Source organism: Apodemus sylvaticus, chromosome 16 (assembly GCF_947179515.1).
Source record: "Apodemus sylvaticus chromosome 16, mApoSyl1.1, whole genome shotgun sequence".
Classification (NCBI taxonomy): Eukaryota; Metazoa; Chordata; class Mammalia; order Rodentia; family Muridae; genus Apodemus; species Apodemus sylvaticus.
In genome coordinates, this window is record NC_067487.1 from 32,180,317 (window position 1) to 32,196,453 (window position 16,137).

Consider the following 16,137-nt stretch of genomic DNA (forward strand, 5'->3'; position numbering starts at 1 on the left):
CCCAGTACCCCCCAGATCTCCCAGGGACAAAACTACCAACCGGAGAGTACCCATGTCTCCAGACACATAGGCAGCAGAGGATGGCCTTGTTGGACATCAAAGGGAGGAGAGGCCTCTGGTCCTGGAAAGGCTCGATGCTGCACTGTAGGGGAATACCAGGACAGGGAAGCGGGAGTGGGTTGATTGGGGAACAGAGGGAGGGGAGATGTCTTATGGGATTTTCGAGGGGGGGAACCAGGAAAGGGGAAATCATTTGAAATGTAAATAAAGAATATATCTAATTTTTTAAAAAAGGACAGCTTAACTCAGTGAACCACAACATAAAAAGTGTTGAAAGGGGAAAAAAGAATGCTAAATTATATTCTTCATGAAAAAACTACCCAAATAAAAATAATTTCTGCTTTAAAAAAATTGCAAGCGTTTATTGAATGTTTCCATCCAGTATACTCTAGCTCAAGGGAAGGGGAGGGAACTAGAAAGCAATTAATTTTCTCTGCTTGAGCACTCCATTTTCCATCCACCTAATTTCCCCATAGGGAGGAAGTGCCTAGTAGCCAACATGCCCAAGCAACCCAATAGGAGATCAGAATATTATGGTATGAAATTCTCCAAGAGTAAATTTAATGAAAGTTATTTTCAAAAAGAGTAATTGGCTGGGAAGTATCCTTTGAGATTTTGGGTGGTATTTATAATCCCTTCCAGAAAAGCTATAAAACTCTCGGCATGGTAGAGTGTAGAAGGCCAGTGATGATGGAGCTTTTTGTTCAATTAGACAATCTGGAAAGATGCTATGAACAGAATCGGAGGTCCTGGAGCTGCTGCAGATCAAATATATGAAAGAGAAGAGAGAACAACTCACCTAGTGCATCTCCTAGGGGAATTGAAGTTCCTTACTGACGTTGGTCTGCACAGTAACTTTATTTTATTATTTTATGTATAGTAGTAAAATCACACACCAGAGCATAAAACCAAAGGCTACCACAGCAGTAGCAACAACAATACCCAACAGTTCAGAGAGGCCTGGTGCGGTGGGAGAAAACATTTGAATATCTTGTCAAGTAAGGGGTTACTTACGTGAACCAGAATGAATGCAGAACTCAACAACAGCAAATATTTAATAAGCAAAGACTTGAAAAAGTGTTTTTCCAAACCAGAAAGAAAGAAAGAAAGAAAGAAAGAAAGAAAGAAAGAAAGAAAGAAAGAAAGAAAGAAAGAAAGAAAGAAAGGAAGGAAGGAAGGAAGGAAGGAAGGAAGGAAGGAAGGAAGGAAGGAAGGAAGGAAGGAAGGAAGGAAGGAAGAAAGAAAGGCCAATGAGTATATAAAAAAGGTTTTCAATTTCACTAAATATCAGAGAAATGTAAATAGATGGACAATGATATAATCACATTGTACCTATTAAATTATCTACATCATATATACATATGTCTATATAGTTATAGTTATACCTTTTCTTTCAGGAAATCTTGAAGGAGATATACTATATACTATATACATATATACACACATATATACATATATAATATATACATAGACGCACACATATATAATCTTGTACCTGGAATGTAAATTAGAATGGTATGGAGATTACTCAAAAGGTAAAATATAATTACTATGTGATTCAGCAGTTCCAAATCTGGGTGTGTAGCCTAAGGAATCCACATCTGGGTGGTTTGAAAGGAATTGAAATTACTATTCAGAACATTGGATATATAGAAAGAACTCAAATTCCCAAGCATGGATAACAGATAGACCAAGCATCCTTTGGTATGAAAGAACCCTCCCAAGGGATAACAAGGTACATGTGCCCCATGCTATTACATACAGTTTCTATTTAAATTAAATGTGTAAATATATGACTAAAATCCTGAAACCTATACAAACCTTCTGAAAAAAACATGGAATGTCTTAATACAGCTGAAAATACCATTCAAGTCCAGAAAAACTCAACTCAGCAAGGATGCAATTTCTTCTCAAGTTCATATTCAGGTTCAGAATAAGTTCTGTCAAAATTACATTAAGTTTAGGTAGACAACATTTTTCTAAAATTTCTATGGAAAGTCAAAAAACTAGAATCATTAAAACACATACACACAAAAAATATGAGATAAAGAAGCAACCAGCCCACCTGACTTCAGAGGAAAATACACACGCACGCTGGGCATATACCCAGAGGATTCCCAGGCATGCAAAAAGAACACATGCTCCACTATGTTCACAGCAGCCTTATTTATAATAACCAGAAGCTGGAAAGAACCCAGATGTCCCTCAATGGAGGAATGGATACAGAAAATGTGGCATATTTACACAATGGAATACTACTCAGCAATTAAAAACAATGGATTCATGGAATTTTTAGGCCAATGGTTGGGACTGGAAAATATCATCCTAAGTGAGGTAACACAATCACAAAAGAATATACATGGAATGCAATCTCTGACAAGTGGATATTAATTAGCCCAGAAGCTCTGAATACCCCAGGCACAATTAGTATAACAAATGACTCCCATGAAGAAGTAAGGAGAGGGCCCTGATCCTGGAAAGGCTTGATCTAGCATTGGAGGGGAATATAAGGACAGAGAAAAAGGAGGGAGGTGATTGGAGAATGGGTGGAGAGAAGAAAGAAGGCTTATGGGACATATGGGGAGGGGGGGAACTGGGAAAGGGGAAATCATTCGGAATGTAAACAAAGAATATAGAAAATTTTTTTAAAAAGGAAAAAAAGAATGTCCATTATGAAAGTAGTACAGAGATTCCTCAATAACTAAAGGATAATTACTATAGCCATAGTAATGAAAAAATGTAGGCTATTAGAGCTAAACTTAGATAAAGACTCAGAAATTTGTCCAGGTAATTTTTGTAAAAGCAGGAAAGCAATTTAATGGAGAAAACACAGACTTTCAATAAATGGTTCTGGAGAAATAGATAAATTCCGATTAGGTAACTAAACAAGAGGGGCTCATTAGGTAAATAAACAAGAGGTGGGTTGGAGAGTGGGACAAAGGAAAAGGAGGATTCTGGGGCAGGAAGAAGAAAGGGGAGAGAAAATAATCTCCACTTAACTATCATGTGCCACACTAGAAGGAAGCAGAAGAGGGTAGTAGATTTAAACGTAATTAGAAAAGGGGACATGGGGGGATTGGAGAGACAGGGGAGACGACTTAATAAGGCAGGAAAAATGGTTATAACTACAAATGACAAGGGGAGTTCTTGTGATAGAAATACTTGAGATGTTTACTACATCAATGTCAAAATTCTGCGATTTTGCAAGATTGTCACTGTTAGAGGAAAGTGGGCCAAGGGGACACAGCATTCTTCTGTATTCTTGCAACTTTACTCATCAATCTATACTTAACTTGAAATTTAAAATTTGACTCTTAAAAAAAAAAACCTAGGAAATAGTTGGTTCTTATTTTAGTACACATTTGAATCTAAACCAGCAAGCAAATTTCAGGGTACCAAAAGATGAAAGAACACGGAAGACCAGGGATGAAAGGAAGTCACAGCTGGGTGACCCTAGAGAGACCCTCAATCAGCCCGTCCCCAGCAAGGGCTGGACCAGAGACAAGAACTGACTGGACCAAGACCAGCACTCAGTTTAATAAGACCCTATGGAAGAATGGCTGAGACCAGGAATTTAATAACATGTTTTAGTTAGGGGGAAAACACATTTAGTGACCAAGATACTAAGAAAAACAGACGAATAAGCACAGAGTTTGGAGTGCTCCACAAGATCACACACGTGCTTCTGTGTGGTGTAAGGGGAGGATCTAGCCCTTTTACTTGCCTTCCAGTGCAGAAATATGAACTGAAATACAACAGGACTCATTTGATGCCAATCCCTTGAGGCCCCGGCCAGCAGCAAACCCCAAATGATGCCCACTAGGATACAAACTCTTATTGAGGCTGCATTCAGAATATAACTGGTTCAAAGATTTGTTTTCTCCATCAAACATCTTAGAATAGAACAAATCTACTAAGGGTTTCAAGCAACACAAACTCCACCATTTCACAGTTTATAAACATTTTGTGTATATGGGCTGGGTGATTATGATAGACGAATTCCACTCAGCAGAGGATGTGGATTAACTCGGTCTGAATTCAGTGTGCAGGGTGTTGGGACCTGGACAGTGTGAGAGGATGGTACATAGAGAGGGCCCACAGCTTTCTGAGTGACTTTCTGAAGGTCTTCACTTTGAAACCATTTAGCCCTGCTCCAGAGCAGATTAAGAAACCTCATAGACAACGTCAATGAAGCCAGTCTCCCAAGTCATACCCAGAATATCACACCTGAAACAAAAAATAGATAATCACTGAGATCCTGGAGTGAGAAGCAGTTATTCTGGTCCCCAAGTTTAGTTTCTGTTAGTGTGATAAAACAATGACCAAAACCAACTTGGAGAATAAGTGGTTTCCCACATGACAGACCACCATCGAGGGAAGCCAAGGCAGGAGTCAGGAGGCAGTAACAGAAGCAGAGACAGTGGTGAAATGTTGCTCAAGGGCTTGTCCCCCCATTGCATGCTCAGGACTACCTATCCAGAAACCGACTGCCAGCAGTGGGCTGGGCACTCCTGCATCAATCAATGATCATTAAAATGTCCCACAGAAATTCCCATAGGCCAATCTCGGGGAAGCAATTCTTCAACTGAGGTTCCCTCTGCCCTTGTATCCTTAGTTTGTATCGCACTGACGAAAATTAACTGACACACCATGAAAGTGGCCCGCGCCCTAGAAAGTCTCCAAATGTCAGTTCTGCCTCTGGAGTGGTATATCCCATGCCTTTCACCCCATAAATGATAAGTCTCAGTTTGTGGGGGTCATCGATGGATCAAAGAGAGGAAAGATTCCAGGCATGTGATCAGTAAAGTCAGAGCCAAGTCCATCCACTTCTTTCTGACCGGGATCACTGTAAGTGGACATTGATGAATTTTGTCACATTATCTCACAAACATAAAGCCAGTCAGTGGAGTGTTTACAAAAGGGAAATATTTACTTGGCTTTTGGTATCTTTTTATAGTCACCTCTTAGTTGCTAAGTTATATGTGAGAATCTTCAAAACAATACAACTAGTGTTTCTGATAAAACTACTTAAATAATTTGACTCTAACATCAAAAGGTTTGTCGTCATGACTATCTCTTTGGCCTCCTGTATTTAGCATGAACCTGAACCTGAAATCTTATTCTGAAAATGCCCACGAGGTGGTATTTATTCACTACTCCTTGAACACTTGGAAGTTGTAAAGGTCCTAGCACTTTATCCCTAAGGCAGGAATTCGGCTCTGTAGGTGATTTCCCTTGAATGCCATGCAAAGGGACTCAGAGCAGGCGGCTCTTACCCCGGGCTGCTGGTTAGAATACTCTGGGGAGACCAGCTGCTTTACTGCTGGCCAGTATTGCTAATTAAGACCCATGCTCTAGGTTACACCCCTTGCCTACCCTCACCTGGAAAGCTTTACACAAGCCAGGAGCCTGGCTCCTCTATCAGATCTATCAAATCGCAACACCTCAGACAGAAAATGCCAAGCTACAGACACGTTTTTACCTATTTCATTAATATTTTGGGAGCACACAAAGAAATGTGACCTTTCCCTCCATATCATAAGAGCTCTTGGGTGATCCTCACATTGACCCAGGGCTCAGAACAAATGTTCCAGACCAAGGTTCTCAGATTTCCATGAGCAAGAGTCCCAGAAAAGAGGTTAGTGATGTACTTCAAATAGGGAAACCTGTGGTGCAGTAGTCATTTGACATGTTGCTTGCCCAGAGTGTACAGACAGAAAGGTCTAAATTATGCAGAACAGAAATTCTCAGTGAAGGGGTAGTAACTGAAAGACAGAAGAAACGCTTTCTGCAAGAATGTGGGTGTCTGGGTGATTTTGTTTGGCAAACCTTGGAGCTACCAAAACTCTCAGGCCTCGGAGACACCCTCTTTCTATGAAGAATCTTCACGAAATAACAGGTCACCACAGTGTGTCTCCCCCTACTCTGAGCCTGTTTTTACCATTTCTCCAATTTATAGAAGAGAAGAAGAGGAGGAGGAGAAGGAAGAGGAAAGGGGAGGAGGAGGGGGAGGAGGTAGAGGAAGATGGGAAGGACAACGAAGAAGGGGAGAAGGAGAGGAGAGGAGGAGGAGGTAGAGGAAGATGGGGAGGACAATGAAGAACGGGAGGAGGAGGAGAGGAGGAAGAGGAGGAGGAAGAAGAACAACAACAACAAGAACAACAACAACCACAACAACAACAGAATCTACTGACAACCCAAATCCCCACAGGAAGTCTCATGACCATGTGCACATAAGCGACTAGGCATATACTGTGGTGCTGCAGCCTCTGCACTCAGCTGGAGGGAACCTCAGCAAACCTCAGCATGACTCCTAAGCCATTTCTCACACACTGGGCACTAGCTAGTTCGGCCGTAACCTTGGCTGCAGCTAGAAGTAAGGGGGTAAAGGAATCAATCTTTTACATTCTTACATTTGTCTACCAGTGTTTGAGATTGAACCCAGGGCCTCAAACATGCTAGGCCAGTACTCTACTATGCAACCCCACAGCACCAACAATGCGTGAACATGGGTCCAGACTTTGAAAAACAAACTTTGTCACATTTTGAAATGCAGTGTATACAATGGGAATGTAGGCTTACGTTAACTGGCATAACAAACCTATACAGCACTTCCAAGCTTCCTCACGTGCTCACTCAAAAGAAAGATGGAGGGAGAAGGACTTTACCCAAGGCACATCACAGATCACGCATTTTAGAATGTTAAAAGAAGAGGAGCTAAACTTCACTGAATATAGTTATAGGTGTTTACTAAACGTTCTTCTAAGATTTAACTGTGTATTAATTCCCTTGATCCTTAGAATGCTCTACAACTGCAGTCAGAGGACTTTTCCGTGAACACCAAATGGTACCTTCAGTTTTCAGAGCCATCCGATCCCTATCCCAACTGCTTGCTTCTGCTGTATAGTTTAAAAGTGGCCACAGATCTCACTTAAGCAGTTGGATACAATGTGTCTCAATAAAACTTTATTAAAACAACATAGTACTGCATTGATTCCAATCCCTGCTCTGAGCCTGGGTTTTCATTGTCTCCATTTTATGCTGAAAACAAAACACAACACAACAGAATTTACTGACAGTTCCTGATCCTACAGGAAGTCTGATGACCAAGTCTCTATATTCAACTATTACATCCTAACAGCCATAGTAATAGTAGCAATCTTGTTCAATAGGAATCATTTTTCTAATTCAAGGTGAGACAGAGGGTCAACCAAGCAGGTAACACTTAGTGTGTCCCCAGAGACTAAAGACCAACTCAAACCCAGTTTTGTTCCAAGCTGTTCTCTCTGCCTCCTCCGAGCCTCTGCCCCCCCCCCCATTCTCTGCACCTCATAACTGATTTTACCAGCATCTACTTTCTCCCAACTCCTTTGGAGGCCAGGACTGTCCCCACCACAGGGCTCAATTAGCCTATGTGCAATCCCCTTGGAATCTGTTACCATTGGGTTTACAGGATAAGGCATGGGACAGAAGAGGGAGATGAAGGGTCAGATACTCACCAGTCCTTGGCAGGCACTGAGAGCTGCTGTTCCGATCTCGACCATGGTGCCCTGCTGCAGAACTGTGCCCCTGAGATGGCAGGGTGGGCCTGAGGAAGCCACCATCTTAACATGGGAAAGGTTCCCATATCTCCTCTCCACGACATAGCCGGTGGAAAGAAATTCCCAGTTGACAGTCAGATTGAAAACCAGGTCTTTTTCTTCGTGTGAAATTCTGTAGTACACCTGGTCCCCAGAACCGCCTGCATCTCTCTTCTTCCTGCTGCTGGTGACGGGGTGATGCAGGCCATAGGACAGAAAATGGCCACCGGCATCTACTTGGACCGGACTCACTATGTGGTATTCTGGCAAGGACTTGATAAAATGTTCTGAAAGAAAAGGAAACAGAAGAAAAGTCAGAGACCAAGGCTGAGTGCAAGCAAGACAAACCCACCCCCACTTTGGAGGCTGAGATTGCAGCTTGTTACTTGCAAAACCACCACTGATTTAAAGCTTAGAGACTGTTCCCACCACCTAATGCTGTCAGCATGAAACTCCAACCAACCAAGCAGGTAACCCTTAGTGTGTCCCCAGAGCCTAAAGACCAACTCAAACCCAGTTTTGTTCCAAGCTGTTCTCTCTGCCTCCTCCGAACCTCTGCCTCCCCTTATTCTCTGTACCTCATAACAGCACGGCAGCTGTCCTCTGTGTGTGTGGCAGCCTGAGCTGACCTATAGTAGGACTTTGGATATCAGCCACTCTACCACAGTCAACTTAAGATGTTCTTTAATTCAAGAGGAATACTCTGAGGAAAGAAGCTGGATCAGCGTGCCAAATAGGACGTTTCCTGTTGACTGATGGGAAGTACAGGGCTTCCAAGTCCTCAAGAACTCCCTGCTGTGTATGTCAGGTCACAAAAAATTCTAAATACACATCACACATGGTCCCTGATAAACCTCACACCTATCACAATATCCGGGTGGCCTGTGATGTAGCAGGGCACTTATGAAGACATGGTTTTAAATACACTTAATAAATATGAAGAGGAAACACACTTGGGTCTGAGGCTCAAACAATGAAAACTGCCACTCTGGTTATGCACTTTACTGAATCGTTGATGGTTTGCTTTCCTTAGTGTATAACCCAGAATGACAACTCTCTACTAATTAGATCCATTATGATTTGAGAACATCAAAGTACCAGGATGTACAAGGATTCAAATGGGGACAGTTGGTCCTGCAATGCACCAGGAAACTCACTTTGACAGATTTTAGCCCAAATCTGATCTTTTGCAAAAGAATAAGACAAAGAAAGAGAGGAGAAGGAGAAAACAAGGAAATGGGAAACAGGACTTCATGGAGGGGAGGAGAGGGGAGGGAAAAGAAGGGGAGGGCAGGGGACCAAAGGAAGATTCAACCTGAAGCTTTCTAGCATTCATTTCATTGTTCCTATTATTCTCACAATTTTAAGGTCTTTTGCATTCCACCAGAATCCCATTTATGCATTAAGATCAAAGAGTGAAATTCAAAGCACTGGGTAGGGTGCCCCTGCAGAGGCTGAACTAGAAGATGGAGAATTTTAGACAATTCTGATTTACACATCGAGACCCTGCCTCAAAAGAAAAGACAGTCTAATGTTTCTCCATTCTCCTAACACGCACAGACAACTGAAGTTCTATCTCCTTCCTCTCGGGGCTCAGTCCCTTACTTGCTTTCCGTATTGCCTTTTCTTATTATATTATGTGTTCCTGATACTTTCAGAGGTAGAACCTCAACATCACAGGCTGTATGTCACGTACTGACAAGTCAGTGAATACCCACAGTAATGGTCACTGAAGGAACTGGACGTGATGGGAATCAACAAGGAGGCTTCCCTCACAGACAGATCCCTTCAAACCTAATTGTTTTGACCTATCCTTCTCAGGCTTCAGTGAAATATGAGTCAGAGCTCAGACTGTCCACTTTCATAAAGTAACCAAGAGTCTTAATTTTTTTAAGTGTTAAACATCCAAACCTGCTATCTAACTGCAACATTTAAGCAGAAACCACATGGGACAAATCCTATAAACGATGTTTAATGAAAAGTAAGAAGCAAGAAAAGTTCACACGAGGCTACTGGTATTAATGGAACACACACACACACACAATCCCCACACACATGAACACTATTAAGTTTCCAAAAACATATGCAAACCAAAACTACATATGGAGCTCATTTGAAGGGGTCTCCATGGGGAATGATGACCCCCCCCCCCAAAAAAACAGGGAAGAAAGAAAGGAAAAGAAAAAGGAAAAAAGAAATGAGAAAAATGTTGTAAACAAATTAATGATGATAGTGCAGTGGTGTATGAACTGAGAAGTGTGACCACTTGTCTTCACACACACACACACACACACACACATACACACACACACACTACTTGCCATTCCCTCCTACAGAAACATCTGGACCAATCCAGGATTGGCACTTTCCTGCCCTTCCACATTCAGACCTGAGTTAGAAGCAGAATAGCCAGGTAGGCTGGCATAGGTAACAGCTAGTTTCTGGACCATCCCTGTTCATTGCTCTTAACTACTGTTACTTCAGCAAAGGCTGGAGCACTGGAAGAACACCATGGGGGTGGAGGGGGGGAAGGTATGACTCAGCTGGCTGTAACTGTCATCTGGCTAGTGCCCAGATATGGTCACTATAAAGATACTGACCAATTCTCTCAAAACAAGTTCCCTGGAGGAGGGGCACCAAGAAGGTAGTTGAGTCAGTTGAGTACAGAAAGATCCAAGTTCAGCCTCCAGCATCTCTGTAAAATTGCTAGTATGGTGTCCACTTGCGACCCTAACACTGGGGAGGAAGAGACCTGAAGACCCCTGGGGTTCCTTAGGAAACCTTAATTGATGGGGTCTGGTCCAACAAAAGATGCTGTTGTAAGTCAGATAAACCTCTTTGCTGTATACATCAACCAGCTCAGGTGCTTTGTGATAGAAACAGAAAAGGAGCAACACACTTTTCTTGCCTTCTCCTTTCATGAGACAAAAGAGAGAGGCTTGGATTTGCACCTGTGAAATCTGAGTGCAGGGCTCACGTCTAAGATCTGTCCACACTGTCTCTGGGGGTAGGAAGAGGTCTATGACAGACAGACCACCAAATATCCTAATATCCACTTGGTATCGTTAAGACTGAGAATGGCAAGGGGCTAAGAAAATAGAACTATACCTCAGTTTGTATAGAGATTTGTGGGAACAAATGATAAATAAGCCTTGATTAAAATTAGATTTGAAAACCTGAACCACAGGCTTCAGTTACTTGAAACGGATAGAAAACAAACAAAAACAAAAAACAAAAAAAACCACTAACTTCTGAAAAGACAGAACACCACATAACCATTTACCTTCAGCTTAGGGAAAAAAATGGATGATATGAGAATGTTCACTTGTTCCCCATGAAGTTTACATTAAATCTATATATTGATTTAAGGACTAAGCCATGAATTAGGGCATCCTCTCTGCTTGGCAACCATGCCTATCCTTTCTGTATAGCTCCAACTGTGGTGTGACGGCTGCTAAAGAGGGCAGGCACGCCTATATTCATTCTCAATTATTCCTATTAATAGTAGTCGAGTGAATGTCTTAGACTCTTTATTAAAAAGCTGGTAAAATACTATAATAGAGGCTCATTTCCATAATTACCTTCCACAGGTTGTTCGCAGTGTTCAACTATTTTGTTATAAAAATTCACATACACTGATAAGTCCCTTCAAAATTGTAAAATATCCCACAGGAGGCTGCCTTTGCTCAGTTACTGCATAATAATGAATCTACTGACGAGATAATTTATTATGAACTAAACAAAGTGACATAACTGTGAAATCATTTCCTGCAATAAGAGCACTAGAGTAATTTCCTTCTTGTAGATTTGTTTCCAAGTAGCAGAAGTGAACTGTAATAGATTTTCTCCACCATCTTCTATATGTCTATATGGACCCAGGGCTCACCTCTGACATAAGATAAAGTGCACGCCTTGCAGATGTCACAACAGCACAGAGAGGCAACCCAGAACATGTAGCTGACCAGGGACCGGTGCCTTAAAGACGGCGTAGGCAGCTTTTGATCGACAAAGCCTTACTTTCTGGTTTCACACTCTATGATGTCACGAAATCAATTAACTTTGAATTTTGATCTTTTCTTGGATGAGATGTATTGGATATGTTACTTTTATGGATCTTGGCAGAAGAAGTGAGATCTACAAGTCAGTCAGCCACACGAGCCCAAGGGTGACCACCCATGCACTACAGTATAGCAGTATGGCTCTGCTGAGCTGTGATGTGGCGCATGGTGGGTGTGTTAGGGGGTATTTTAGATAACAGCATTTTCAGCTTCTGACCACATCACATGTCAGGAAGCGTCTGTACCGAGAAAACTAAATCCGGGGGCCCTTGCTGGTTGTAGAGGAAAGGAAGCATGCTGCGTGCAAAACCAAGAGGCTTATTATTTTGATATTTGGTTGTAAATCAAGAAACCAAAGGCTGTGCTGGAGAAGTCACAGCACAGCCTTCTACCAACTGGCTGGTGTGGGAAAAGAGCTCTGCAAAATTACTTCAGTCTGTCCTGGAAAGGATTAGAATTGTCATCATACTCTTTGTGGGTACCAAAACCTTTAGTTATTCACGTCTTTGTGATGCTGGAGCCCAGGGTCTTACACATGCTACCTAAGCAGATGCTCTGGGACTGAACTCTATAGCCCAGCCCAGAACCAAAGTCATGATTCTGTGCAAACCTGAGAACTAGAAAGAACATGCGAGGTGAACTGGTGTGAAGACCCTGTTCCAACTGTGAGCTGCTCCAAGACTCCCTCCAACCTCCTGGCTAAGGAGAATTTCATAAGTGTTCAATACCTACAAGTAAATGCACCCGGTTTGCTATAATAAGGACAATGGCAGGGGAGGGGGAAATCATCTCTGAATTTGCAACTCTGAAATATTTAGAATATGGGTGCAATTCAAAACTCCTGTCAGAGCAGAAATGGAAGTCATCTTGGGGTCCAAATCAGGTTTCCTCTCAGGAAGCTTTAGAATGCCTGACCCGCCATTATTCCTCTCTTCTCTGACAACTCACCCTCCTCCCTACTCTCCTCTCTTCTCCCCTTTCTTTCCCCTCCTCTTTCTCCCCTTCTCTCCAGCTCTCCTCTTCTCCCTTCCCCTACCTTTCCCTCCATTCCCTCTCTTTCCCCTCCCCTCCCATCCCCTGCCCCTCAGTTCTAATGGAAACCCACAGAGAAATTTCTTCTTAGCTTAAAGAATGAACTACTTGTAAATGGCATTAATGAAGGCTGACTAAACGATTGATGCTTTTCAAAACTGAAAGCATTTTTAAATCTAAATACATCTGCATGATTAATAAGCTTAGTGAACTTTAAAGCTACTTTTGAATATCAAATATTCTCAGCATATCCCCCAAAGGTCACTAGGGGGAAAGGGACGACGGCCCACTTTCTAGAGCAACAGACAGGCCCAGCAGCTTCTGCTCCACACCAGGATGCATTTTCCCTCACAGATATGCGAAGCAAGCACAGCCTAGTGAGAAAGCTCGGTCTTTGAAGGAAATCATCTCCGCATGCCCTGGGAAGTGCTGGCTGGCTGGCTTTGTTTGTGCTGCCCCAGAACAGGGACCTTTCACAAAGGCACTGGTGTTTTTTTTTTTTTTTCAAAGAACAACAAAAGCTGCTATTTTAAACTTGGGGGCTTGAGATTGTATCTGGACCGTTTACACAAGCGAGTGCTGGATGATTGACATCTAACCCCAGTGTTTGCCTACTCTGGCTTCCAAGGAAAGCAAAGGGAGAGAGGGCTTTGCATCTGGTCGCTCTCTAAGCCACCGCAGAGGAATTCTTCAGCAGCATTTCACTTTGCAACGTGGGCAAAGCGCACTGCCTAGCAATCCTTTAAACATCACAAGTGCATCTCTCTCCCTCTCCCTCTCTCCCTCTCTCCCTCTCCCTCTCCCTCTCTCTCTCTCTCTCTCTCTCTCTCTCTCTCTCTCTCTCTCTCTCTCTGTGTGTGTGTGTGTGTGTGTGTGTGTGTGTTATCCTTGCTATTGCTATCATGCTACGGCTGCATAATTTTAAATAGGATACCTGGCTCAAAACTGTGTTTCACAGTTTAGCTTAAGATCTCCAAGTTCCAATGTCCCCTTTTGTAAACTAGGCATGGTAGTCAGAGTAGCAGAACCCCACACAAGGGCATTGTCAGTAGTGGGAGAGGCTGACAGGTCATCACTGTGCTCGGACACACACTCCCCATCCCCCCAACCCCTCCTCCAATCCCTCCCCCACCCCTGCTCTGACAACACCTCCAAGTTGTAGTCCTCTCTGAACAGGAAACTCTTCTAAGTTCAATTCAAAGTTCAAATTTGAATTAAGTTCAAAGTTAAAACAAGCAAGCAAACAAACAAACGCAACAGCATTACTTTGCCCTGGACTTTACCAATGATAACAACAACAACAACAACAATAATAATAATAGGAGGAGGAGGAAATACAATTATAAACTCTCTTCACAGTCTCCCAGTGCTTTCTTTCAGAATACAGGCATGGATCACTAAATTTAGACAGAGAAAAATCTGAGAAGCAGGACAGAGAACCGGAATCCCCAGGAGGTAAATTTCTCCCCAATAGGAATGTCATTTGAAAAGAAAAAAACAAAAACAAAACCCTAAATCTTTCCAGGAAACCAAAACACAAGCCAAGTGTGCACAGCAGGAGGCCGGAATAAAATTTCTACCTTCCAGACCCGGAGTTTTAAAATTAAGGAAACATTTGCCATGACGGTCCGTGACCAGCTGGGTCTCGTTAATAAAAATAATTTTCCATGTCTCAGTGTGCAAAGCGGGAAACTGAAAGGGGGTGGGGTCGGGGAGCGAGCGCACTCTTGGGACTTTCGAAGCGGGGTGTCACCCCTCAGTGTGCAGGGAAATATCCTTAGCCCTAGGATAGATCTGGGCCTGAGCACCCAGCCCAGTTTTCCTCAGACAGGCCAGAAGGCTTAGAGTTCAGCCCTGCCTGGTGGGGGAGGGGGACAGACCAAGTTCCACTGTCTGAAAAAACGAATAAAGAAAAGGCACTAACCTTGCCTCGGGTCTGGGAAGTGAACCGGCCAGGGCTGAGTTTGTCTCCCGTGGCAAAAAGCCCCAAAGTTAAGAAGCAGAGCCACCATCGAGAGCTCTGCCAGCCAGCTCCCCCGAGCACATGGCATGGTTCAGTTGTTGGGGAGAAGAAAAGTTTAAAAAGTTTTAGCTCTCAGCTGCAGATATCGAGTCCTCGCCTGTGGCCGCGCAGGAAGACGCAGCGGAGCATGGTCCAGGCGTGGGAAGGGAGCGGCCGGCCCGCAAGCTGACCGAGAGCTCTAGCGGCTGTTTCAAACAGACAGGACCAGGGAGCTTGTACTCTCTCCCTTTCCTGAAAGGGGAGTGAATGAGCTGACTGACGGCTTCTGCTTTCTGCAGGCCAGAGCGTGGACTGGGCCAGAGCCAAGGGGTGCAGCCCACCCCCAGATCCCCACCCCTCTGTTTCCCCACCCGCCAGGCCTCCAGCCAGCTCACACGTTTTCCTTGGGGACGCCCTCCTCCCTCAAGCTCCTCCCTCCGGGCTCAGAGCCTGGGCACTCGGGCCAAATAGGGGAGACCCCAGACAGCTGGCCAGGAAGAAACGGAGTAAGAACCAGTCAGAGGCTCCGAGAACAACACCCCCACCTCCCCTACACAGGATGAAATGTACTAGCAAATAGTGAGCTATGGGCCAGAGGAGACCCGACTCAGCATCCTTAGCTCCTCCCAGACCCTGAATGTACCCTATTCTGTCAAGACTCCCCACCCACCCACGAGCAACCACTGGGCTCTTCTTCCAGCGCAGACTAAGATTTCCACTTAACAACTAATAAGCAATTTTTCTCTTTGCCAAGACACACAGGAAATGATCCAAGCTAATCTGCTATCTTGACCCTGGACAAGTCTCTTCATCTGCAGGATGGGGTAAAATGGATCAAATGTCCGGGAGGCCTTCTGTAGCTGCAGGTCAGTACCTGCTTTCTTTTCAAAAACTACCTCAGTTTGCCTCCACCAGCAGCACATTAGCAACATGGAGAAAGAATTCATCCCAAACAGGGCAGGCCTTGAGCACATGCAGCTGCTGCAGTGTGTGTGTGTGTGTGTGTGTGTGTGTGTGTGTGTGTGTGTGTGTGTGTATGTGTGTGTGTATGCATTGTGTATGTGTGTGTCTGTGTGTTTGTTTGTGTGTGTGCTTGTGTGTGTGTTGGGGTGTGTATCTCTGTGTGTGTTTGTGTCTGTGTATGTATGTGTTGGGGTATGTGTGTGTATCTGTGTGTCTGTGTGTGTGTCTCTGTATGTGTTTGTGTGTGAGTCTGTGTGTGTGTGTGTGTGTGTGTGTGTGTGTGTTGGGATGTCCATTCAGATACTCACTTTCTCCATAGTGAGAGGATGCCACAGAGCAGGAGTTGCCAGGCATCTTGGGAATGCTCCAGGGCAACCCAGCCAAAATTCTTTACCTCTGGGTTGAAACAGACCCCCTTACTCCATTCAGAAGGAATTTGGCC

At 43.7% G+C, this 16,137-nt stretch overlaps 1 protein-coding gene across 1 annotated transcript in view; it reads right to left on the reverse strand.

Moving 5' to 3' along the window:
* Positions 1 to 14,981, reverse strand: part of Adamts12 (ADAM metallopeptidase with thrombospondin type 1 motif 12) — a 304,796-nt gene extending 289,815 nt beyond the window's left edge. Inside the window, exons 1-2 of the mRNA XM_052160107.1 lie at positions 14,655 to 14,981; positions 7,560 to 7,927 (exon numbers count right to left, since the gene is read on the reverse strand). Coding sequence (XP_052016067.1) covers positions 7,560 to 7,927; positions 14,655 to 14,781 — 495 coding nt within the window. The 5' untranslated portion in view covers positions 14,782 to 14,981. The remainder of the gene's footprint in view (positions 1 to 7,559; positions 7,928 to 14,654) is intronic.
* Between the last annotated feature and the right edge of the window lie 1,156 nt (positions 14,982 to 16,137).